This window comes from Astyanax mexicanus, chromosome 3 (genome assembly GCF_023375975.1).
Source record: "Astyanax mexicanus isolate ESR-SI-001 chromosome 3, AstMex3_surface, whole genome shotgun sequence".
Taxonomy (NCBI): Eukaryota; Metazoa; Chordata; class Actinopteri; order Characiformes; family Acestrorhamphidae; genus Astyanax; species Astyanax mexicanus.
In genome coordinates, this window is record NC_064410.1 from 12,983,422 (window position 1) to 13,010,706 (window position 27,285).

The 27,285-nt window shown below is 40.0% G+C and overlaps 1 protein-coding gene across 3 annotated transcripts in view; it reads left to right on the forward strand.

Annotated features, from left to right (window-relative positions):
- The window catches only part of LOC103035315 (protein shisa-8), a 119,231-nt gene that overhangs the window by 71,724 nt on the left and 20,222 nt on the right, over positions 1-27,285 (forward strand). For 2 of the 3 annotated variants that reach the window (XM_022682925.2, XM_022682924.2), the window contains one exon: positions 23,162-23,281. In XM_022682925.2, coding sequence (XP_022538646.2) covers positions 23,162-23,281 — 120 coding nt within the window. The remainder of the gene's footprint in view (positions 1-23,161; positions 23,282-27,285) is intronic. The other variant, XM_022682928.2, reaches the window with a different exon arrangement.

A 27,285-nucleotide genomic window follows, 5' to 3' on the forward strand; every position in this document is an offset into this window, starting at 1 on the left:
TACAGACATGTGCCTATGCAAAGATACACACAGGTGTGCTCTCTACAGGTATACATTAGTGCTGTTAGGGGATACATCTTCACCCACAGATAAGCCAAAACATTAAGACTCCTCCACAGTGAGGGTAACAATCAGTGTGTTTACATTCACTTCAAATTAATCTGATTTCTGCAGATCAGCATAGCTTGTTGTAGTTTAAATCTATTCAACATGTGGGCGAACTCATGCATGAGGCAGTAATTAGATTTTTGCTTTCCAACCAGCCAATAAACTCACAGAAAATGCAAGAGGAAAACATCACCAAAAAAAAAAAAAATGACTTCACATCTAAACTATATTCACGTTACAAGCCACATTTATCAAATCCGATTTTTTGCTCAGATTGAACTTGGCTATCTAGACTGTTCACATTCACAAATGTAAGTAACCTGTATCTGTGTCTTATCAGTGTTAATTTCATTAACGAAAACTATGAGGAAAAATCTTTCTTTGACAATCTATTTTTCATGATGAAAACGAGACGAAAACTAAATAAAAATGAATACTTGAAAACGAAAACTATGACGAAATTTGTGGAGCATCCTTTGCTGGAGTGGAGAAACAGAAAACAGCTGGACTGAAGTTCATGTTCAGGTCGAGGAGGTGAAAAAAGGCCAGGCGGTTTGCTTTTGCTGTTTTTGCAGCTATAGCTGCACAGCTGCACCGAGAGATGTGTGGCAACAAGAGAGAAGCATATAGCATGTTGGTGATCCTGAAACCCGAGTCTGAGCAGTAGAGACCAGAGGAGGGAGAAAGACTGTAGAGAGACAGCCTACTCATTTAAATAAACCCACCCCTGAGGGCTGCCTCGAGGTCACAGACTGCAGAGCGGGGCGGAGCGGAGCTGACGGTCTGTTATTGGTCCCGCCCATAACCAGCCCTTTTACAAAAGCCACACCTTTTTGAATAGAGCTGAATATCGTTTAAAAAATGAGTTCTGTGAGGATATAAACATTTAACAATATAAGCAGAGGTTAACTAGCTGTTACATTTAAATAAGGGAGGTAGAATTACAGTATATCAGAAAAAAACGGGATTTAAAGTTGTCTGTTTTGCCATTGAAACCTATGGGCTAAGCAGGGGGCGCCCGACCTGTGGTGGCTTCACTTTTGAGAGACGATGCTCTGTCCAGCTATACACAGTCTATGGATGAAAGCAAAAAGATGCATTAATTCTGATTTGCCTGTTCACATTCATGTCACAAGTCCATGGATTAGATACATATCTGATTTAGGACCACATATGAAAGTGACTCAAATCTGGTTTAAAAAAAAAAAAATTGGCACGTTCACACAGCCATGAAAAAATCAGATCTAAGCTACATTTAGCAAAACCTTTGAGATTTGAGTCACTTCAGCCTGGTAATGTGAATGCAGCTTAAAGACAATCTGTCATTACTCTGCAAAAACTGAACAGCTGGTCTGCTGTGTGTAGAAGGCAGGGGTGGAACAGGTGTGATTAGAGGTCTTTTAAAGACAGGTGGAAGCTCGTGATTGGTCAAGGTAAGGTGATGCAGCATTAGAGTCTCCTGACAGAACTACGCTGAGTTTGCATTTCTTAAGTTTAAATGTGTTGAATCAGGAAAAACGTGTAAGAAACTGAGAAACTTCAACAAGAACCAAACTGTGATGTTCTAGACATCGACTGACTCTGTCTCATGTCTAAACACTATCTGTCATTACTCTGCAAAAATAAATCTGAACAGCTGCTTTCTGTCTGGAGCTGGGGAGTAATTTGCAAGAGCCAAGACAGAAAACCAGTGCTGTCAACAGTCATGCATGAACACACACAATTCATCTGGATGTAGGTTTTTTTCAATGCATTAATTTTTTACCCATTTTGCCCCCAACATCCTGCCTAATTCACTCTGATGTCATTGAGTATTTTTTAGCAGCGTAAACACGGCTTTGCTACTCCTCAGATGTTCTACGAGGGTATATTGTGTTTTATTAATTTTTATTTATTTATTCTTTATAATTTATTTATAATTTTTCCCATTTTCTCCCCAATTTACACGGCCAATTACCCATTAACCAACTCATTAGGACTCCCCCTATCACTAGTGATGCCCCAACACACCAGGAGGGTGAAGACTAACACATGCTTCCTCCAATACATGTGAAGTCAGCCACCTTCACCTGCAGCATTGCTGAGCAGCCAGCACGCTCGGAGGAAAGCGCAGCGACTTGGTTCCGGTACATCAGCTCACAGACGCCCTGTGCTGTGGACATTACCCCAGGAGTGATGTGGGGAGAGAGCACCATCTACCCACCCGGAGGGAGCAGGGCCAATTGTGCTCCCTCTGAGCGCCGGCAGCTTGATGGCAAAGCTGCATGAGCGGGGGTTCGAACCTGCGACCTCCCGCTCGGCGCCCCCTGTGTTTTATTCATTTTGAAATACAGATTAAATATATACAGATACTCTACACATTCCCCTCTTCTGCTATCTCCGTCTTTCTCTGTATTACATTACATTACATTACATTTGGCAGACGCTTTTGTCCAAAGCGACTTACAATAATGGAGTACAAAAGTAATAGAAGTTAAAGGTAAAAACCTCTTTAGATAGGGCCTAAAGGAGGTCGAAGGGAAATAATGGGATAGAGAAGTGAAGGAGGGGAAGAAGGAAATGAGGTTAGAAGTAGTTAGTGTGTTAGAGGTGTTAGGAGAGTAAGTGCTCTTTGAAGAGCTCTGTCTTCAGGAGTTTATTAAAGATAGCGAGAGATTCTCCTCACCTTCTCTTTAACTCTTCCTCACATTCTCTCATTCTTCCTCCCCTCACTCTTCCTCCCTCTTTCACACTTGATCCTCTCTCATTCTCTTCATCTTTCTCTCTGTCTTCTTCCCTGTCTTACACTTTTTCTACCAGTTCTACTCCTCCTTCTCTTACTCTTTCCCCCCTCACTCTTCTTCTCTCTCTTACTTTTCAGCCCCCTCTCATTCGCTTCCATCTCTCGCTTTCTCCGTCTCTCACCCTTTTTCTAACAGTTACTTTTCCTTCCTCTCACTCTTCCTCTACTAGTTCTACCCCTCCCTTTTAATCTTTCTCCCACTCCTCCTCCCCCTCACTCTTCCTCCCTCTTTCTCTCTTGTGCCCTCTCTCATTCTCTTCATCTTTCTCTCAGTCTTCCTCCCTCTCTCACACTTTTTCTACCAGATCTACCCCTTTCTCTCACTCTTTTCCCCCTTACTTTTCCTCTCTCTCTCTTACTTTTCTGCCCCACCCCTCGTTCTCTCCATCTCACATCCTTTTTCTAAAAGTTCTACCTCTCTCACTCTTCCTCCCTCTTACTCTTCCTTCCTCTGTTCCTTTATCCACCCCTTTCATTCTCTGCATGGTACTCTCTCTAAATTTCCCTCCCTCTCACTCTTCCCCTACTAGTTCTACCACTCCCTTTTAGTCTTCCTCCCTCTCACTCCTCCTCCCCCTCACGCTTCCTCCCTCTTTTACTCTTTCTTCCTCCCTCATTCTCTCTATCTTTCTCTCTCTCACACTTCCTTCCCCTCTCATTTTCTCATCTTCCCCTCTCTCACTCTTCATCCCTCTTTCACTCTACCTTCCATTCTCTCTACATCCCTCTCTCTCACTCTTTCATCCCCAATCTTCCTCTCCCTCTTCCATTCCCTCTTATTCTCTCCATCTTCCTCCCATTCACTCTTCCTACCTCTCTCACTTTTCCTCCTCCTCTCCTTCTCTTCATCTTCCTCTCTCTTACTTCTCCTATCTTTTATCATTCTCATTCTCTCTCAATCTCTACCAATTGTACCCCTCACTCTTCCTCCACTGTCTCATTCTCTTTCTCTCACTTTTCCTCCCTCTCTCACTGTTCCACCCCCTCTCATTCTCTCCATCTTTTTCTTTCTCACTCCTCCTCCCTCTTCATTCTACCTCTCCTTTCCCCTCTCACTCTTCCACCATCTCTCCCTTCCCCTCTCACCCTTTCTTTTTCTCACTCTTTCTATTTCTGCAGCATCCTCTACTGTTGTTGTGAAAAGTTGTCCACTGTGGTGTTTTTATAGAGCTTAGTTCCTGATTGAAGTGGTACCAATACATTTTGAGGTGTTTGGTCAGGTGGCACATATATCGACCAATTATCTCATGTTATGTTTTATGCAGAGAATCATGTTCAGTGCAGTTATAAAGTGCTGTTTTGAAATGCAAAATGTGTGCAGAAAAGAAAAAATGCTTATAGTATTAAAATAAAAGTCAAAAGTTAACAGATAGATAACTTTGCTACACCTTATTTTACTGGGTTAGCAATTGTAAAAAACTGTAATTGAGATTAATCACAGCACATCATGTCGACAGTCATACTAAGAACTTTTGGTGTATTAAATACAGTGGTTTTATTGAAGCAGTGAAGGTAAAAGGTGGGCGTGACCCAAACCTGCACGCTCATGAGTTCTAATTCTATAAACGTAACAATACCAGACTGATTACATTAATTACTTTAAAGCTCTGCTACTTACACTGCTCTAGTGTTCACTTTGTGAAGAGGTAGGAGGAGAGAGAGAATGAGAATGAGGGATGAGTATGGAGAGAGAGAAAATGAGAGAATAAAAGGGCCCTCTGGCAGAGAGAGATAAGGAAAGAGAGAGAGAAGATTGAACTCAATGAATTAAATAGTAGGTTAGAGAGAGAGACAAATCGAGAGACCTGAGGGGACAGAAAGAGAGATGGAGGGCCTGCAGGCCGGATGAGGGAGGTGAAGAGAGAGTGACAGATTGTTAGATTATTGTAGAGTGATGAGTGTGCTTAGCAGGGGTGTTCAATATTCACTATATTATTTGCAGTCCAATAGTAACTAATACAAACACCATTCATGCACATTTTGTGGAGAAAATGCCCTTAATGATCATAACTCACACAACCACCTAGGGAATGTATGTCAGGACCTTCTTGGGGTCGCGACCCTGAGGTTAATCATTTTTTTCAGAGGTTTCAGAGAGAGGTGTGTGTGTAATGCAGATCTGATCAACAGGAGAGGAGACTTAAACCCAAGCGCTTCACCTTCACAGATCAGACGGTGTGTAAAGTGATTTAGATGCTGCTTCAGCAGCGGGACTTTCACACCGACAGGCAGAGACATGGTGTGTGTGTGTATGTGTGTGTGTGTGTGATTCAGAAGCATATGTGTGAAGCCTGTCCTTGGCAGAGAGTGAAGGTGTCTGCGTGAGTGTTAGAGTGTGTGTGTGTGTGTGAGTGTGTGTGTGTGTGTGTGTGTGTGAGAGAGACAGGGACATGTGCATCAGTCCGTATATATAGAGTACAGCGCCATATGTCAGGGAACATTGTATTGGCAGTGCTACTGCAGTGTGTGTGTGTGTGTGTGAGTGTGACTAAGCATGTGTGTGTGTGTGTGTGTGTGTGCATGAGTGATGGTTAAGCTTGAATAATTACGTATACGTGTGTGATGAACATGTGTAGGGTCGACAGTATAGAGACATCTGGGCTACGATAAAGAGAGAGAGAGAGGGAGAGAGAGAGAGAAAGACAGAGAGAGAGAGAGAGAGAGAGAATAATATCCTGAGGGTGCTCTATGTGAGGATCAGCTGGGCTTCTTCTGTACTCTTGGTTTCAGGACCACAAACAGCTCCTCACCAACCGTCTCACACTGACTGTAACTGTACCTGTATAGGTAGATGTTTCTAATAATGTAGCCATTGAGTACAAGGTGTCAGTGTATTTGTGTATGTGTTCCAGGATCCAGTATTGGCAGCAGGAAACATCAATCACAACGAAAACCAAGAGAGAGTGAGAGAGAGAGAAAGAGAGAGAGAAAGAGAGAGAGAAATTAAATAGAGATTAGTTCCAGCATACAGCAAAAAATACTATCAACATGTAGTCGCTTTACCACCAACCTCCTGACCCTCCAAACTCAGTCAGAGTCAGAACCCCCACAACCGGCAATCTAAGTCCTCAATGGGCATCACCGCCCCTAAATCTGTCACTGTTTCTATTGTTTCACAAATAATCCATTCCATTTGATTGATAGGGGAACACACACACACACACTGAAAGTCTACTCCAGGTTTTCAAAAACTTACCGCATGAAAGTGACACTGAAGGAGATATCATCCACTAAATGAACCCTAGGCCCATGTTAATTAAATGCATGTTCAATTAAACAATTCAATTCTAGGAGTAAACTTCGCATAATTTATTTTAAATAAAATTTTAAATAACATTTTAAATAAGTAAAAACAGATTAGACATTGATTATATAAACAGACTGAGGGTGTGGCTCCGCTCTATTTCTGTCCTTAAAAAAGTCTGAAGTACACATTCATAAAAGCTAGGGGTGTGACGAGATCTTGTGGCACGTGATGATATTTCTCGTCCAGCTTAAACCTGTCTCGCGGTAAAAAACGCAGTTTAGCATGGACTTTTTAAAATGGACCTGGCAACACAGTACTGATAGCAGCAAGTATGGTAGCTGAGCAGTGAGAGCAGCTCTCAGCAGAAGAGGACTTTTAAGTTGTATATCTGGCTGCATTTTGGATCCAGTGGAAACAATATACGGTAACAGAATGACCAACAAGACACAAACCATATGTAAATACTGTAAGTAAATCCTACACGTGACTGTTTCATAGGCAGGTGTACTAATCCCTTAGCTCTGTACTGTATTTAAAAAATGTTCTGTCTCTGTTTGCACTTCAACCACAGTCTTAATATGACTGGTCATGGTTATGCATAGTTAAATTACAAGAGATTTAGGAGAAAAAAACACAAACCATAGTCTTAATATGACTGGTTGTGGTTTGCACTTATTGTTTGCACTATATAAGACCTAGAAAAGTTTTATTTTTATTTTTTTACTTTATTACTTATAAGATCAATGTGTGAGAGAAACCAGTCTGTTAAGTTTGTGTTATATGATTTTGTCAAATAAAACTCTAGTTTTCAAGCTATTTTTCATTTTTGACCCCTAATAAAAACCCAATACCATAAGCCTTTAGTAGCAGGTGAAAGTAAGTGGGAGTTGTAGGCAATTGTAAGAGCTTCGAATTTAATATGAACAGTTGACAGTTGAGCTCAAAGAGTAGTGGGGTGATGTGCTCTTTTTGGCCGGGTAAAAAACAGGCGCGCTTCTGCATTCTGAACCATCTGTAGCGTCTTTGCAACACAGGCCAGGAAGCCCGATAGCATTTCATTGCAGTAGACAAGGCGTCAGATGACCACTGCTTGTACCAGGAGTTGTACTCATTTTTAGCTTCATCAGTCCACACAGCACCTTATTCCAAAATGAAGCTGGCTTGTCCAAATATGCTTTAGCTTTACCTTAAGTGACTCTGTTTGTGGCGTGTGCTCAGAAAAGGCTTCTTCTGCATTACTCTCACATACAGCCTTTCCTTGTGCAAAGTGAACTGAATAGTTGAACAATGACTCCATCTGCAGCAAGATGAAGATGTAGGTCTTTGGAGCTGATCTGTGGTCTGTGACCATGACTATGACTGTTCTCACCATCCTTCTCCTCTGATTATCTTAGATTTTTCTTAATCTGCCACTTCAGGTCTTCTTGATCTGCCACTTCAGGTCTAGATCTGTGCCTGTGATCTTTCATTCCTATGTTCCTCACAGTGGAAACTGACAGCTGAAATCTCTGAGATTTGAGCTTTTTGTATCTTTTCTCTAAACCATGATGTTGAACAATCTTTGTTTTCAGATCATTTCAGAGCTGTTTTGAGGCTCTTATGTTGCCACTCTTTAGAGAAGATGCAAAGAAGAGAAAAACTTGACCTACAAACTGAGTACGTAGGTCAAGAGTCAATGAGTTTACTAAACAAGTTTTGTTTTCCAGTAATTGGTGCTAAAATTACTTAAATCGATAAAAAGGCAAGGATAGCCAAATTTATGAACATGTCTAATTTTGTTTAAAAAATTATTATGCAAACTTAATTTTACTTTTCAAATATCACTGTGTTCATCTGCTTTATGATATATTTAACTGAAATTCCATTTAATGATTCGAACAACCAATGATTTATAAAGGAAAATCATAAAAATGATCAGGGGTGTTTATTATCAGTTAATCAAAGAATTTTATGATAAATCGGATTAAATCAGATTTCAAAATTAGCAGGTATTAGTGAACAGTAAACACTCAGTAAAAGCTTCATATCCAGGGAAAGCAGCACACACTCTCCTCCACACTCCAACACTCCCTCACACCCTCACAAATGCTCCGCCCACTCCCAACCTGCTGAGAGAGGATTTTATGAAATGAAGCGGAAAGATCGAATTCTCCTCAGGAAATACACCTCTCTTTCTCTCTCCCTCTCCCTCTCTCTTTCTCTCTCTCTCCCTCTCTCTCTTTCTCTCTTTCTCTCTCTCTCTCTCTATAAGAGGTGTAAATGTCACTGAACAATGTGAGTGTGTGTGTGTGTGTGCAGAGTGATCGAAATGTCAACCATAGTAAAGGATGACACGTCCATGTCTCCTGTGTGTATGTGTGTGTGTGTGTGTGTGTGTGTGTGTGGGTGCAGCTAAAAGCGTTCATTATAATATATTTTGATATATAGTGCAGGTCAGGTGGGTGTAATGAACAGGTGTATTAGATTCTGCATTTGCATAGAGTGAGGGTATGAGCAGTAGAGGTCATTTGAAGGTCAGTACAGAGATGGTGTGAATGATCATCAGGAAGGGTATACAGGAGTGGTCTTTATACCACAAACACACACTCACACACACACACTCACACACACACACACACACACACACTCACACACACACACACACGCATGCATGCATGCACACACAGTTGCTTGGTAAGCACTTTGCAGAGATTACATTAGACTGAGCTGCTGAGCAGAGTAGTAAATGAGAGGACACACACACACTAAATACACTCACTAACATGTCAAGGACACATGTAGCCACAACCTCATACTCGTTTACTACACATTTATCACTCTCTCCATTCTATGAGAGAGAGAGAGAGAGAGAGAGAGAGAGAAGGCTAAAAGAGTGAGATTTCTGCTTATTAGTCAAATTAAGTGAAAGATTATTTCAAAGATTCAATTCAAGTCCATTATAAAACTAAATTAACAGAATATGTAAATACATACATTTGATCTGAGAACAAATAAAACCCACCATCTCTTAATGCACACCCACAATTCATTACTGTCATACTTTTAGTGTATCTGCTTCATAGATCCTAAAATAGAACCCTGGGGGACTCCTTACAATCTGATGAGTTAAACAAAGAGAAAGCAGTGTGTGTAACAGGCAGGAGCAGCTGTGTGTGTTTATGTAAGGAGCTGTGTGTAATATCTAAAAGTATATTATCAGGATAGCCTGAGAATAACTGATTATTCTAATTGAATCAGTCCATTAAGTGACCGTAACCCCAGGGTCGTGTACGATACTTTGACAATGCAGTGTCAGGTGCGAGCAGGGAGTGGGACACAGAGGCACACATAAATGCGAGTAAGATTTCATTAATCACAAAGATTTAATGAAACAATAAACCAATAAACCAAGAACAGAACATATAAAATAATAAATAGTTAGGGCAAATAGAGCAAAAACGCAATCAAGACAGACGTATAACACGCACACCAAACAGATGAAGAACGTACAAGAACTGACACTGATACAGACAACACGCGGACTATACATACACACAGACAAGCATAGGAAACAAGAAACACCTGGAATAGGGGGCGGAGCTTCAAATGAACACAGGTGAAGGCACTAGACACAGAGGAACACATGGTAGAATGACAGGTAAACAAACACAGAGAAAAATGGGCACAGATGGGAAACAGAGGGAAACAGGGCACATCTCCAGAGGCGTGTAAAATCGAACCCCAGGGACAGGGGTAGAAGAGGGTCCAGGAAAGACAAGGGACGAGGCCAAGGACTGGACAAGAGCCTGGACATGAGGCACAAATGGAGACTGGACAGAGGACTGGACTGAGGCCATGAACGGAGACAGGACAGAAGACTGGACATTAGACTGGACTGGAGACGGGGGGCAGGACACTGGATGCGGACTGGGCAAGACGTTGGACTGGACCGAGGACATAAATAGACACTGGACATTGGGTGGAACACTGGACAAAGACACTGGAAATTAATGGAGGCTGAACGCTGGACTGGACTGGGGATGTGAATTGTGACTGGGTCTGAACAAGACTTGATGGGGAACAGGGACCAAAACATTGATAGGAACAGACACAAAGATATGAACCAGAACGGGTACAGAAAAAAAACTAAAGACAGGAACAGGAACACAGACAGACACGGGGACCAGGACAGGCAGAGACAAGGGTACAAACAAAGGAGGGTGCCCAGGACTGGCAAATTTCTAAGGGGAAGTCTGTGAGGTTCAGCCTGGGCACAGTTCCGGGGGAGTGTTCTTGGGGGGTGCTGCAAATACAGGTTCCAGGGCGGTGGCAGTCGCAAATGCAGGTTCCAGGAGCCGGCCTGGAGACGGGCATCACTGGCAATGGAGCTGGTGGCGCAAGTTAAGCAACAGGAGCTGGTGCTCTCTCTGAGGCTTTGGCGGTAAGAGCCGTGAAAAAGTACCTGAACCTAATATCCGGTTGGTCCACCCTTAGCAACAACAACTGCAATCAAGCGTTTACAGTAACTTGCAATAAGTCTTTTACAGCGTTGTGAAGGAATTTTGGTCTACTCTTCTTTACAGAATTGTTGTAACTCCACCACATTGGAGGGTTTTTGAGCATAAACCGCCTATTTAAAGTCATGCCACAGCATCTCAACAGGATTCAAGTCAGGACTTTGACGAGGCCACTCCAAAGTCTTCATTTGGATGTCCACTCATGGGAAGGATCATCATTGTACCCCACTTTCGCTATTTGTGAATAATAGCCCTTACTGTGGTTCACTGAAGTCCAAAAACTTTTGAATTGCCTTTATAACCTTTTCCAGACTGATACATCTTACATCGCTCTGTCAGGCAGGCCTTATTTAAGTGATTTGTTGATTGAGAAAGGTGTGGTTAGATAAATATATATTATTTTATAAACCACTGTTAAGTTATGCTTCAATTGGAGGGGGGTTGGGATGAAAAGACACTGGGTCATGTAGATTTGCATTTTTTTCTCCCTTAATGATAAAAACCTTCATTGAAAAACTGTAATTTGTGTGTACTTGTGTTGTATTTGATTAATATTTAAATTTGTTTGATGATCTAAAACAATTAAGTGTGACAAACGGGCAAAAAACAATAAATCATGAAGGGGCAAACACTTTTTTACTTTACTGTATGTGTGTATGTGTTCAACCCAGTAGTTAGAAATAATAGATAATGGTAAAAATAATAGATAATGGTGCTTGAACGCCTGTAATTGCCACTTTCTAAGATATCAAACTGGACATAGAAATCAACACGTTCTAAATGAATATTCCAGATTACCCCTTCCAACTATCTACAGAACACCAGTGCTGCAGTAACCACATACAGTACCAGTCAAAAGATAGGGCACCTTCTTATTTAAGGTTTTTATTTATTTCATTTGTCCTCTACTTTGTAGATTAATATTAAAGAGCACCTCCAGGAAATCCTTGAAAATGCTGAGAAAACTATTCCAGGTGACTCTACCTCATGAAGATACTGAGATTAAAATACCAAGAATTTGCAGATCAGTCCTTAAAAGATAAATGTGATGTCCAAAGTAGGGGTGTGCCATATCGTGTCAGATGTGATAATATGGCAAAAAATGTTGAATATTGTGAACAATATTATACCCTTAAATATTGTGCCATATTTATCACCCCTAATTATCATATTGGGGTACTATTTTTTGTCGTTTTTAGCAAAAGATAAATTTACACGGTTCTTATTTCCCATTATATACTGTATCTTTAGTCCAAAGAATGAAAAACATTCTGGTTTGTTTAACACTATAATTCCACATGTCTTGTATTTGTAAAGACTTAATGGCTTCAATTAAAAATATAAAAAATAGAAAACACATTGAATTTAGAAGAGATGTGCCCAAGCTTTTGACTGGTACTGTACTCATACCAGCACCCCACCCAACATACACACAACACACTCCGGAAGAACATACAAATTACACAACTACACACACACACACACACACACACACACTATCACTGTCATTTCTGATTATCTGTCACATTACATCACACAGTGCTGAATAGAGCAAAGCTGACAGACTCTGTGTAATACTACCACACACACACTCACACACACACACAAACTTATAACTGCAACAACAACTGCAGGCCTGCAGTAAGACATTGTGTAACACTTTCTTTAAGTCTCTGTCTCGCACACATTCTGTGGACAGTAATATTTAAATATGAATATGAATATTCATGTTTTTGCTCTTTCTTCCTGACTGGGCTGATGCATTATGAATGAGGCGGGCCGTGTTTCTGACGTGTGTGTGATTGGATTGTGCGGACCCTGAGGGACGGCGTGTCCTCGGAGAAGACAGGGTTTTACTGAGGTTTAGTGGGAACTCCTGCACGGGGGCCCAGTGTGGAGACCCCCAGCACACCCTGATAATACTGATCCCCCCCCCACAGACACACCTCAGCACACGTTAATACACACACTGTTACTGTAACCTAACAAATTAATTAACTGTATTTAACACATTACACACGATACATATTGTGTGTGCAAAAAGAAACGGCATATTAAATACACTGTGTCACTGTGTTTCTTGTTTTGCATTATTACTAAATTCATAGCAATTAAGCAGAAAATATTATATTTAACTTTACTTTATATGAGCATACACCCACACACATACACACTAAATTACACATTACACTTAGACTTAGACTTAGACTTCATTTATTGTCATTCTTAATACACTCCTGTACGCAGAACGAAATTTTGTTGCATTGACTCGCAAAAAAACAGAGAAAAATAAATAAATATAGCATGTAAGTACAAATACAAAAATATATGAAAATTTAGCAGCATAAATATTAAGTATAGATATATCACATAGATACACAATGTACATCTGCAAAAATATACACACCTCTATGATAGAATCATAAATATCTATAAATTAAGTGACTTGTGCAGTTAGAAATATGTAAAGTGTGAAAAAGTAGATAACCAGTGCTCTGTGTAGCATATGACTCAGAGTTTTATTTAAATTGACCAAGGTTTTAGGAGTTTAACAGTATAATAGCTTGGAGGAAGTACCAGTACCAGTCAATAGTTTGTGTTATTTACTACATTGTAGATTACCAGATTTTATGGACTATAAGACACACCATTTTATAAGGAGCACTATCAAAGAAGGCCTATTTTCTGGTCTATTTTCATACATAAGGTTCACAGGATTATAAGGTGCATTTTAAGTGATATAGGAAGAAACAAGGATTTTTCTCCTTAAAACTGTTTATTTGGGTGAGTAAAGCACTTTCTTTTATTTACAGTAAGCTCAGATTCCCAATATGTTTTTAACAGAGCGGTTCGCAGCAGCGCTAACCCTGGTTAGCAGTAGCACTAGCCACAGTTAGCAGCAGCACGCCACCCGACAGAGCTACATTGAGGAATACTGAGTGTTCTGGTAAGCCAGGGTGATATTAGCTAGCAGTTTGTCCCGCATAACTTGTTTTAACACAGTAAACACACAGGCTACAGTCCAGTATACTCACCTCTGAATGCCAAAAGAGCTAGCACTGTGCTTAGCAGCTAATGCTAATACTGCTCCAGTCTTAGTGCTGGAGAAACATCACTGAAACTCCTGTATAACGCTGTACTTCAGCAGAGTGGCTTCACTGCTCTTTACAACCTGACTGGTAGAATTTATACAGGACATTATAAAGCACACTGTCTATTTTGTTTAAAGAAAAGTAAAGGATTTAAAGTGTGCCTTATAGTGTGGAAAATAACTTAATACTAAAGACTTAAAAAATGATAAAATTAGTAGATAAAAGAGTTTGGCCTACACAAACAGCTCACATTAAACCCAATCCTGGTGGTTTGGGATGAGTTGGAGCACAGAGTGAAGAAAAGCAGTTAACAAGAGCTCAGCACCTCTAAAACCTCCTTTAAGTCAGTTTAAGAACAATTCCAGGTTCTACCTCATGAAGCCGACCGAAGGGACAAAGTTAGCATCAAAGCTAAAGATGCTACATTGAAGAATTTAAGAAAAAAACATATTTTTTGTTGTTTACTTCATACGTGCTTATGCATTCATTCCTAGTTTTGATTATTCTAGAGTAGAAAATAATAAAAAATACAGGGAAAAAACATTGCTTTGGGTGGCTAAGTTTAAAAGGAGAACATAAGGGGCATCAATTACCAAATTACACACTGATAAATACAATAAATCAAATTGAGTTTCTTCATATAGCACTTTTCACAGCTGATGTTACTGCAAAGCAGCTTGACAAAAATGTGGAGTAGGACAGAGAATCAGACAAAATATTCAACAATACAATAGAGAGCCTTCAGTAAGCGTGAAGGCTCTAAAACGCCCTCAGAGCTGGAGGAGGAAGAAACACTGGGAGGAACCAAAGCTCACATTTATCTTTTACTATTAAATGTACACATGTAATATCAAGGCTAACATATAAGGGGGGAACCATCTTCCTCTGGTCAGACAACTAATTAATGATTGTTAAAAAGTCATTATACAGCCACATATCCAAATTGTGATTTTGTGTGTATTTTATTAATTATTTAGTATATTTGTGTATTTTACTATGTATGTATATGTATGTATATTACTAATGGCTATGTATAGAAATCTATCAACAGAAATGAAAATGGATAACTAGGTTCAGGGCTGTTTCAAGGCATTTCCGTTCTCTCCTTTTTCTTTCTTTTTTGCCATATTTTGCCAGCTGCAGAAATTTAGAGATACTTTTGAAACCCTTTCCAGCTTTATGTAAGTCAACAATTCTTTAACGCAGGTCCTCTGAGAGCTTGATCTTTTGTGTGAGTCATGATTCACATCAAGCAATGCTTCTTAAGAACAGCAAACTCAAAACTGGTGTGTGTTTTTTATAGAGCAGGGCAGCTTTAACCAACACATCCAATCTCATCACATCCTAACTCCAATTAGCTCTTAGAAAAGTCATTAGCCTAAGTGTTCACATGCTTTTCCCCCTCACTGTGAATGTTAACATGCTGTGCTCAATAAAACCATGCAAACATATATATTTTTTGTGTGATATTAGTTTAAGCAGACTGTGTCTGTCTGATATTGTGACTATAGATGAAGATCAGAACACATTTAATGACCAATTTATGCAGAAATCCAAGTAATCCCAAAGGGTTCACATACTTTTTCTTTCAATTGTATAACAACTATATCCGAACTTCTCCCTGTGTTATTTTTATATCGTCTATTGTGTGAATGAGTAATGCCACTTTTAATATAATATTACAGTTTTTCCCAAATGTTTAAACGCATTTCTAAAAACTTGGCTCAGTTTCTCAAAACTCTAAACACAAACTGAAAATTATTAACTCCTTTGTTGAAACGCCACAAATCTCTGGCAAAACTGATTCCTTCCACCAAAACAACACACACAGCTATTTTATGCTTATCTCTTACAGAGCATCAAATAATCATTTAATTCAGAGCACTTTTATCAGAAGTATTTGGTTGTGTTTTTGACTTCATGAGGCCACTGTACAAATTCAAATGCATACAAGTCCATGGAAATATGTTGTCTTTCTGTTGTTTTTATTTATTTGGTGTGGTGTAGGACCCCCCCATTTACAGTACTACTCAAATGTAAGCTATATTTACTGTATGCAATATGTTCCAAAACTGTAATTTTCACCTATTTTCACAATGAGAAACATGATAAGGAAAATTCACATACAAAGAGGACACATAAATTTATTTATTGCAAAATGCAAAGAAACAGATCACTGTTCATCAGACCCCTGATATCGGTCAGGCAAGAAGACCTCATCCACATCAGCTGCAGTATTCTCTCTCGCCAAACAGCGGGGGAAAAACGCCTTGCATGGCAAATCCATCTTTGGCAATCATCTGCGTGGATGTCATCACATGCCTCCCCCATTACATGAAGTAGAGCCACACGCTCGTGGGGTCTGAGTTTGAATTCCTCTATTGGATTGAGAAATGGGGAATATGGTGGAAGGTGCAGCACAACAAACTGTGGATTTAGAGAACCAATCATTGACCAGAGCTGCCCAGTGGAAACTTACATTATCCCAGATGACAACATAGTATGGCTGTATCAGTCACGTGAGGCCTCTTTTATACTCTGACAAATGATTGAAATGTTCTGCTAATTAAGTCTGAACAGGTGCAACTTGTACCTTCTTAGTAATTCTTAGTACCTTCTTGGTAATTAGAGTTTTGTATTTGGAGGTCAGTGATTCTCAGGTGAGCAAGGTGTTCTAAATGATGCAATTTGTGTTTAGCGATTTGCAAAGCTGTGATTTAGATTGATATTTGAGTGAGAACATATAAAATTGTGTTTAGAGTTTAGCAGTTTGGAGTCACAATGTCGACACATGAGCTTCATGTTTTTGGATTTGTGTGCATAGTTCCACATTTTGTGTGTAAACATTTGGGAAAAACTGTAATCATAGAAAGAAAATCAGCAGAAGTGGGTCAATGCTGAGTGACTTCCACTGTTCCACGACCTGTCTCTGGGGACTGTGTGTGTGTGTGTGTGTGTGTGTGTGTGTGTGTGTGCGTGTGTGTGTGTGTGTGTGTGTGTGTGTGTGTGTGAGAGACAGAGAGAAACTGATCCTGAAGGAAAGTGTGCATGATGTAACCAGAGTGAAATAAAAACTGCTGAAAACTTTCTAATATCAGCAATACATCTACACACACACACACACACACACACACACACACACACACACACACACACACACACACACACACACACACACACACACACACACACAGCCTACATTTACATTTACTCAGTGCTGTGAATCACAGTCACTTTAACACCACAGAAATCACCACAAGTACATTGTATAATTAGTGATAATTATAACTCCATCCAACTCATTAAACCCTACCGGCGCCTGTGAAGCTCCACCCACCCCATTCCACCCACATTAAACCAGAGCCAATAATATCACATCTAGTGTGGTGCAAGAAAATATCGACATATCAAAGTATCACAATACTGTATTTATTTCCAAAAACACAATATTGATTAGTAGGGCTGCAGCGATTAGTCAGTGTAATCGACAATGTCAATTATAATAAATTGTCGACACGGAATTTCATTGTTGATGCATCTATAATGTGTAATGGAACGAGAGAGAGAGAGAAAGAGAAAGAGAGAGCACGCGCCAGACAAAACAGGCAAGAGAGGAAGACAAACACATAATAAGATGATAACAAATCCTAAGTACCCTGATTGGCTTCTACTAATGCTTAGTTGGCCAATGAGGTTTCAGTGTGGGTGGGACTTGAGAGAGCGGGAGAGAGAGTGCGGGGGAGCGGCACATAAAGTGTAATATCAGCACTTAGTCTATTAAACACAAATAAACACATTTAACTCCACAAAATAACTCTACAGTCTGTCTTTACTAGATGTGTACAGTTTAAACACTGATTTCTATATTACTGTAGAGAGCTGTTGAGGAGAGTTTGAATAGAATTCACACCTTCTTCCTTAGTTACACTAACATTAGCTGGCTAAGCGTAAGGAAGACACTGTAAAATGTCCACTGTATTAATTAAGTTATATGTTATAGTAACTACAGATGTAAAAAATATATATTTTCTTAGACAAACAGTCATTTTAGGGAGGTATCTTCTTGGAAAAAAAGTAAAAAAAAAATAACATCCAGTCTGTGAGAATGTTTCTTATAACATACTTTGTAATATATTTACGTCTAACTGTCAAAATGTACTGCAAAATTGAAATTGTGGCCTAATAATTTTGCTGTCCCCACCAGTAGGAAGTACAAATGGAGGGCATGATAAAAAAAAGAATTGTTACTAATTGACTAATCAAACAAATAAGCGACAGATTAGTCGACTACAAAAATAGTCATTAGTTGCAGCCCTATTGATTATCAATTATTAGTTTAGGTGTAAAGATTAGTGGCAGACAGTAGTTCATTTGGTGTTGTGTTTAAACCCCGTCCATCTGTGTTTCTGAAAAGTATAAAACACTCTTAAATAAGCAAATTTGAGGAATTTGCACAACTAAGTTCTTTACCACAGGTTAACCCTATTCATTTGAGTAATGAAGCAGTAACCTTAGTAAGTCTAATCGGGGGGTGGTCTTAGAGAGTTTAGAGCACCTATGTTTCAATAGAAATATCTAGATTTGATGCCATATGTCGATAATATATCGCAATCGAAATGATTGGCATATCTCAATACCAATATTTTGTCCCACTTCTAATATAGTCAGTATGTGAAGTATTCTGAATGAAAAGAAATGGATTATATCTAAACCAGTCACAATTGATATATGGAAGTATACCAGTGTGATACAGATTATAAAATTTATGCCTAAAGTGGTGACTATGAATATTCTATCAACTCGACTGACATGAAATCTATGAGCAATTCTGGGATTATTACAATAAACAAGTTTGTCCTCAATCTAAATCTCTATAACCTTATGTTCTCATGTTCTATAACAGCTTTGGACATACGTATACTCTCCAACTATGACTAAGCTTCAGACATACCATTCTACAGACAATGCTAATTCTATAGAGTGCATTTATACCACTCTTTGTCAATAATTCTGTACTTTCCAATGTTTCACAAGTAAAAGAAAGAAAGAAACAGAGTGAGGAAGAGAGAGAGAGGAAGTGAGTGAGAGAAAAAGAGATAGAAAGAGAGAGTAAGGAGTGACAGAGAGAGAGAGAGAGAGAGAGAGAGAGAGAGAGACGTTAGAGAGAGTACGTTAAGGAGAGTATGAGAGAGAAATAGAGAAAGTGAGGCGGTGGGAGACAGTAAGAGAGAGAGAGGGAGTGAAAGGAAGTGAGTGAGAGAGGAAGAGATAGAAAGAAAGAGAGTAAGGAGTGAGAGAGAGAGTAAGTTAAGGAAAGTATGAGAGAGAAATAGGGAAAGTGAGGAAGTGGGAGACAGTAAGAGAGAGAGGGATTGAGAGGAAGTGAGTGAGAGAGGAAGAGATAGAAAGAGAGAGAGTAAGGAGTGAGTGTTAGAGAGGTATTAGGAAAGTGAGGAAGTGAGATACAGTACGAGAAAAAGAGAGAGATAGAGAGAGAAAGAGAAAAGGAGAGAGACATGTAAAATAGGAGTGACTGAATCAGGATTGGTTCTGCACCTATGTGTTTAAAGATGATGAGATGATTTGATGGCATTTAATTTTGGTCCAAAACTGTCCCAAAAGTCGTGGAAGGAGAAGTATGAGTTAGAACAACAGACTACACTGTTGCTCCAACTCAATAACTCATCCCCATCATTCCATGGCGCTGTGTGTGCACTGGGTAAAAGTGTAATAGTGGGAAGAACTGGGGCGTGACCCAGTTGCTATGTGGGAGGTCAGTGTCAGAGACGGTTTGGTTTCTTTGGAGGCTGACAGATGTCCGGGTTTTGGACTCTGTGCTTCAGGCTAGAATCTTCTCCAGCACCCGTCAGCAGCTGCGGGTCATTTACTTAATTAAACATTACACTGATTGAGTGTGACTGTGTGTTCACACACACTGCTCCGCCACGACGACGGGTGATTTATGCACCAGGAGAGGTCATTCCACTCATCACTTTACCAAGGACACTCGGTTACAGTGATGCAAAGCACCACTCTTAAAGTGCTCAGCAAAAAAATCTCATCTTCACTCTGTTCCCTGCTGGAGATACAAGATAATGGAGGCTTATACCACACCAGTTAACAAAACCTAAAAAAACATAACACACTCTGCTCACACTATGTGGGGGTGTTCAGTAACGTGGCCACCATTTTTAATTGAAAGTAATGTTGTGTAGCCCGTGGATTAAGAGAACATCGAGGAAACAATATAAAATGTAGTTTTTTTATTTGCAAGTTACTTTCGGGTTGTAATGAGTAACTTGGCCTAAGCAAAAAAATAAAAAGGAAAAAATAAAACAAAACAAAAATTTACACCAAAAATATTCTTTTTGACAGGGTTTGAGTCTTCTGTTCTATTCAATAGTTCTTTCTTAAATTCTTAGGGAGTTTTAAGCATTATTTTTCAAGAACTCCCTACCTTTTACATGCATTTCTGGACAAGCTGAGAGATGAAGAAATGGTATCTTAAGTGAAATAAGTTTGTGTTCAGTGTTCAGTCCAGAGCAGCTATAGGTAGGAGTGTTTAACCCTTGTGTGGTGTTCGGGTCTGTGGGACCCATTTTCATTTTTCATTAAATGATAGTAAAAAAATATTTTTTCCAGCTCAAACTCATTGGCTCATTTTTTGTGAAAAACATATATCAAAACACATTTTCGATAAACACACACTGTACACCCCCCCCCCCCCACACACACACACACACATTTATATTACATACAGTATGTTTGGCCAAGGGTTAATAAACATTGCTTCATTTGTAAATTTGAAACTAAACAAATTTTCTACTCATATCTTGACTTTAATTAATTTTCTTTTACATTTTATTAAAAAACTAATAAAAAAAGAGTAGCACTTTTTGAAAGAAATGAAACATAAGAAAGGTAAAGGGCAAATATTAACCATGTAAGCTGTTTATATTGCTTGCAATTTAGGTGAAGCAAGCATGTGTAAAGCATTTTAATGTAAAATTGCTTAATTTTGCTGAATTAAATACAAGTAACAAAGTAAACGAGTAACAAAAATATGAACACCACACAAGGGTTAAAGGTTATTTAAGTAGTCAACAAACAAATGTAGCATGTCACAAAATTGGGTAACAATTGTAAATATTATATAATAATTTTCTGGAGGTTAAAGTTGCTGGAGTCAAATTGACTGCAAGGATAAAAGATTTGAATGTAACAGCAGGAGGGTTATAGAAATACTTTAATACACGGAAAGAGGGAAAAAACAGATACACGTGGACGGTTTCTTAAACAGTCTTGGTTTGTTTTTTCTGTCATTGTCTCACTAAAAGCACGAGAGAGAGAGAGTGATTGAGATAGAGAGAGAGAGAGAGAGAGAGAGAGAGAGAGAGAGAGAGAGAGAGAGAGAGAGAGAAAGGAGTAGGCAGGGTGTCCTGTAATTCAATTGATGGAAAGTTATCTGGCTGTGATCCAGCACAAGCACATCACTGCGACAAGAAGATGAGCAATGCTGTGTGTGTGTGTGTGTGTGTGTGTGCAGTGCATGTTCTTTATGTAATCCATTAGACACACTGACGGACAATTAAGTCTCAATGTCAGTCAAACAATGATGATGCTATATGTGTGTCATCTCTGTAGCTCTCTCTCACTTTCTTTCACTCTCCCTCTATCTCTCTCTCTCTCTCTCTCTCTCTCTCTCTCTCTCTCTCTCTTCATCTCAGTCAGTTCATTTTTCAGGTTGGCTTTTTATTGGTGTACCTGTTTCAATTACTTTATTGCCAAAAATGAATGTGGAGAAATGAAACAATGACAAAATAAATAGTAGAAATTATAATCATAATAATCAGCTAGAGATAAAAAAGTGATGCACCTGGATTGCTGCATTATTCAGTATGATGCTGTATATCAGGCAGATATATATCATTACAGGTGTGGAATGATTAGACCCTGGGTCTCACAACAACAGGGTAAAAATGCTGTCCTGCTGCTCTATAAGAAGACTACATTTGGGTAGTGTACCTCTTGGTGAGAGATCATTCACTGCTAGACATGTCTCTATGATATCTTTTTTTTTGCTCAGTTAAAAGACTTTGAAAAGTGCAGCATCACTGAACTGAGAGACAAAGAATGAGCACTGTCCATCGTCATGATTTTTTGGAATTTTGGTCTCTCGTTTATTTTCTCTCTCTCTCTCTCTCTCTCTCTCTCTCTCTCTCTGGTGTACTAAGCGTATTAGTTAGGAGGGAACATACAGTAGAGATTAGCACACCTGACATCACACACACCCACACACACACACATACAAAATGTGTATTGTGCCATCTGTTGTGTGGCTCATATGACACTTAAATCTATTCACCCCTATCACTCCATCAACTCCATCACACCACCTCCAGCACTCCATGAAAATCATCACTGTCATTTTCATTACCTACCTGAGCTCTATCACTCCACCTCTATCACCTCATCACCTCCATCAAACCACCTCCATCACCACCATTACATCACTCCATATCCACCATCTCCCCGTTATTTCCATCCCCTCTATCACCCCACCTCCATCAACTCCATCACCTCTATCACTCCGTCAACTCTATCACCTCAGTTACTCCATCACCCCATTACACCATTACCTCTATCACTCTGTGTACTTCATCATCTCTATAACACCATCATCTCTATTACTCCATAACATCCATCACTCCGTCAACTCCATCACCTCTATTACTCCATAACTTCCATCACTCTGTCAATTCCATCACCTCTATTACTCCATCACCTTTATTACTCCATCCCCTTTATTACTCCATCACCTCTATCATTCTGTCAATTCCATCACCTCTATATCTCCATAGCCTCCATCACTCTGTCAACTCCATCACCTCTATTACTTCATCACCTCCATCACTCCATCCACTCCATCACCTCTATTACTCCATCACCTTTATTACTCCATCACCTCTATCACTCTTTCGCCTCCATCACTCTGTCAACTCTATCACCTCCATCAGTCCATCACCTCAGTTACTCCATCACTGCTGTAATCACAAAACCCTAGGTTCACCATGGTCAGTGCCAAACGTTGGCTAGAGGGGTATAATGCCCACAATCATTAGGTGATGATGAAGCTCCATCCAACACATTTACCTGACCTCACTAATGCTCCCGTGAGGCTGAATGCAATCAAATCCTGCTCACAGCAATGTTGTAGCAAGCTTGTAGTGTGAATGTATTTTTTAAAACTCTTGGATTTAGTTGTTCATTAGTGAATAAAACACACACACACACACACACTAATACACCAGTGCACACCTACCTGCTGTAACAATCCCCATGAACTCTGAACCACGGCAAAAAACAAATAACTACTATTAACTAAACCTGACTAACCATACCTATCTCTCTGTTCCTCTCTCTCTCTGTCTCTCAGTAGATCATAATCACCTGAACAACGCCGCTCTCCCTTCTCTCGGACCTGCTATGACTCTCTCTCACCCCCACAATAACCTGGGAGTCGGATTCAACAAGTACTCATCTCTCAAAGTCCAGGGTAAGACACACACACACACACACACACATTTCACATGCCAAGTTTTTAAAAGAGCTCACAAACGGCTGTACATTCATAAGCTCTGCCTGGTTTAGTGTCAAGTCAAGTCAAGAGTCAAGAGGCTTTTATTGTCATTACATCTGAGTACAGGTACACAGAGTAGTGGAATTACATTCCTGCAACATGGAACAACAAGCAATAAACAACATAAAGTGCAAACTTGTAACAATTATAAGTCTATATATATATATATATATATATATATATATATATATATATATATATATATAAAGACTGTTGCAGAGTCTAGTAGTGGAGGCTCGGATGCTCCTGTATCTTCTGCCGGACGGCATCAGAGCGAAGAGTCCGTGTGAGGGATGGGTGGGGTCGTCCACAATGCTGGTGGCTTTTCAGGTGCAGCATGGGGTGTAGATCTCTGTGATGAAGGGGAGAGATCTACTCTGTAGAACAGAGGGTCTTCAGGTTCCAGGGCCTAGCTTCCGCCTGGTATGCCCGCAGTGCAGAGAATTTTGCCACCCAAAAAATGTGAAGATGACAATGATAACTTTGTACTGTTCACCAGTCTATCACCTCTATTACTCCATCATCACCTCCTCTATCACTCCACATCACTCCAACTCCATATCTCTATATCACTCTATCCCCACCATTACTCCAGCACTCCACCTCTATCACTGCTCCATCTCCTCCATCACCCCGTCATCTCCATCACCTCTTTCACTCCACGTCCAGCAACTCCAACACCTTTATTACTCCATCACCTCCATCACTTTGTCCACTCCATCCTCTCAGTAACTCCCTGCTGTACTACTGCTGAAATCACATGACCCTACGGTCACCATGGTCAATGCCAAACACAAGAAAATTTTGACACCAAAAAATATGAAGATGACAATACTTATTTTGTACTGTTGCACATCTTAAGATGTGTTTGCAGGGAGAATGGAGGAAATATAACACCAGAAACACTTCAGTGCTCGATTTTCTCGGTGCCAGAATATCTTGTGAGAAGAAACGGCAACATCACAAGGTGAACGCTTTTTTTGGAATGTGTTACAGGCCTGAAATGCAGGAATAGATGTATTTTAATCAGTGAAATGAAGTTGACTAGATAGCTATAAATTAATGATCTAACATTTTGACATATAGTGCATGCTGTAGCTTGATGAACATTGGCAGTATGTAGCCACTGCTTATGACTCCCAGTCACCGACTGGGTCAGATATTAAGCATGCCATATATTTGCCAGGCACCTGCAACTGGTCTGGAATCTGGCATTACTGTGTAGGTTAGGTTGATTATCTGAGTGATGCTTTGGAGGATCTGATTGTTATCCTCGGTGGTCCTCAGACCCTCAGTGAGAAGCGTGGGGTGATCTCAGCTCTCTGAGCAGCTGTGTGTGAAATGTGGAGTAGACCTCTTCAACCAGCCTCTTACACATTTACTCTGCTCCAGTGACCACACTCACACACACACACACACACACACAAACAAACACACACAAACACAAACATACACACTGTCTCTCTGTGGTGAGGGAGTGTTTATAAACAGCTGTCAAATGTGCAGCAGTGTGCAAAAATGTAAATGAGCGTGTGTATGTATGTGTGTGTGTTCACACATGCATGTGTGTATGTGTGTGTGTGTGTTCACACATGCATCTGTGTGTGTGTGTGTGTGTGTGTGTGTGCTCCTGAAGGTCACCTCACTGTGGGTCTCTGCTTAACAATGCAAATGTCTCTCTACACTGATAACCCCCCCCCCCAGATTAGAAGACACAGCATGACAGATATACACACATACACATATGTATATGTTTGTGTGTGTGTGTGTGTGTATGTGTGTGTGTGTGTGTGTGTGTGTGTGTGTGTGTGTCAGTGAGAAAAAAAGCCAATTTGCCATAAGCTGCGTTACTCACAACCAGTTTCATCTCTTTCCCTTTCACAAACTTACACACATATGCATATCTTGGTCATGACCCCAGTGACCTGTGTGTGTGTGTATATGTGTGTTAGGTTGCTGGTGGTTTGGCACATGCAGATGGTTGGCAAATGCAACAATGACAACAGCCCACCACCCCCACCCCCCTACACGCACTCCACATGTATGTCTGTAGCTTCAGCTTAATTTATGCTCTTTTGAACTTCACACCATATGCTCATTAACATAAAACACACACACACTCTCTCTCTCTCTCTCAAAGTCAAACAGACAATAAGAAGCTGAAAGTGGAATACATGAACAGGTGTTCAGACTGGAGAGAGGAGAAAAATCATATGTAAGCACTTACACACTGATCACACACACACACACACACACACACACACACACACATATACACACATTCTGTCACCTGGAACCAGCCTGTCTCTAACTGTGTGCACAAAGTCACCAAAAGGACAGAAAGATCAAACAAATGAGTCAATGAAGAGAAGTGAAAGGAGGAGTAATCAAAAAGGAGGAGTGAAAAGGGAAGGAGTAAAAAAAGAAGAGGTGTAAGGAAGGAGTGAACACAAAGGCGTGAATGGAGGAGAAAGTAAAGGGCTAGGAGGAAAGGGGAGGTTTGATGATAAAGTGACAAATGAAAGATGTGAAGAAGAATGGAACTGAATGGAGTGAATTGAATACAGCAGACGTGAAAGTGGAAAGATTGAAATAGGGAGGAGTGAAAGAGGAAGGGTGAAAATGTGTGAAAGGAAAAAGATGAAAAAAAGAAGAGTAAAATGTAAACAATGAAATGGGGAGGGGTGAAAGATGAAGTGAAAGAAGAAAGAATAAAAAAGAAGAATGAAATGAGGAGGAGTGAAAATGAAGTGAAAGGAGAAAGATTAAAAAAAGAAGAATGAAATGGGGAGGAGTTAAAGATGAAGTGAAATGAGAAATATGAAAAAAAGAAGAATGAAATGGGGAGGGGTAAAGATGAAGTGAAAGGAGAAATATGAAAAAAAGAAGAATGAAATGGGGAGGGGTAAAGATGAAGTGAAATGAGAAATATGAAAAAAAGAAGAGTAAAATGTAAACAATGAAATGGGGAGGGGTGAAAGATGAAGTGAAAGAAGAAATATTAATAAAAGAAGAATGAAATGAGGAGGGGTGAAAGATGAAGTGAAAGGAAAAAGATGAAAAAAAGAAGAATGAAATGGGGAGGGGTTAAAGATGAAGTGAAAGGAGAAAGATTAAAAAAAGAAGAATGAAATGGGGAGGGGTTAGTAATTAAGTAATATAATACAGGAAATTGACAAATCCTGCACCTAACAGCTGGGGTTATGCATAGGGCTCAGCCAGGATCTACTACTCACTCAACTAACAACAATAGCAAAACCACCACAATCTGATACTGGCTCGACAAGAATCCAGAAGCACAGCCTAACACTATGTTCATGGTCCATTGCCTCAACTGCCAAGTAACAGACCTACCAAAAAATAACCTATGAACAAACAGAATACCTCCTTAATCTAAGCTCACTTCCTTTAACTATGGCAACAACACACTTACCTAAGCACAATCACACACAATAAATCACATTATAAGTTGCTTGAGCAGAACACAGCAACCACTACCATCTGATACTGGCTCGACAAGAATCCAGAAGCATAGCGAACTATGTTCATGGTCCGTGCCTCAACTGCCAAGTACTCAGACGTCTACAAAAACTCATGAGACAAATTATTACAAGAGCAGGACCACACCAATCCCCTTCATCCAAACTCTAACACAAACTTCAGTGCAAGCTCTTCTCAGGGGTCATCAGGCAGGCACCTTCCTTCGTCAGTGTTTCGCTGAATTAGGCCCACGACACCTCCAGAAGGCTCAACAGTGAAGTCTGGCGTCCCAGACCCACCCCCCTCCAAGCTTGCTGTAGAAGCACAAACTCACTCCCTTCCCCACACAGCCTCAGCCCTTCTGAACCACAACCACTGACTAGATCTTTCAGCTACATCTAACAACTCCAACACAAACTTCAGTGCAAGCTCTTCTCAGG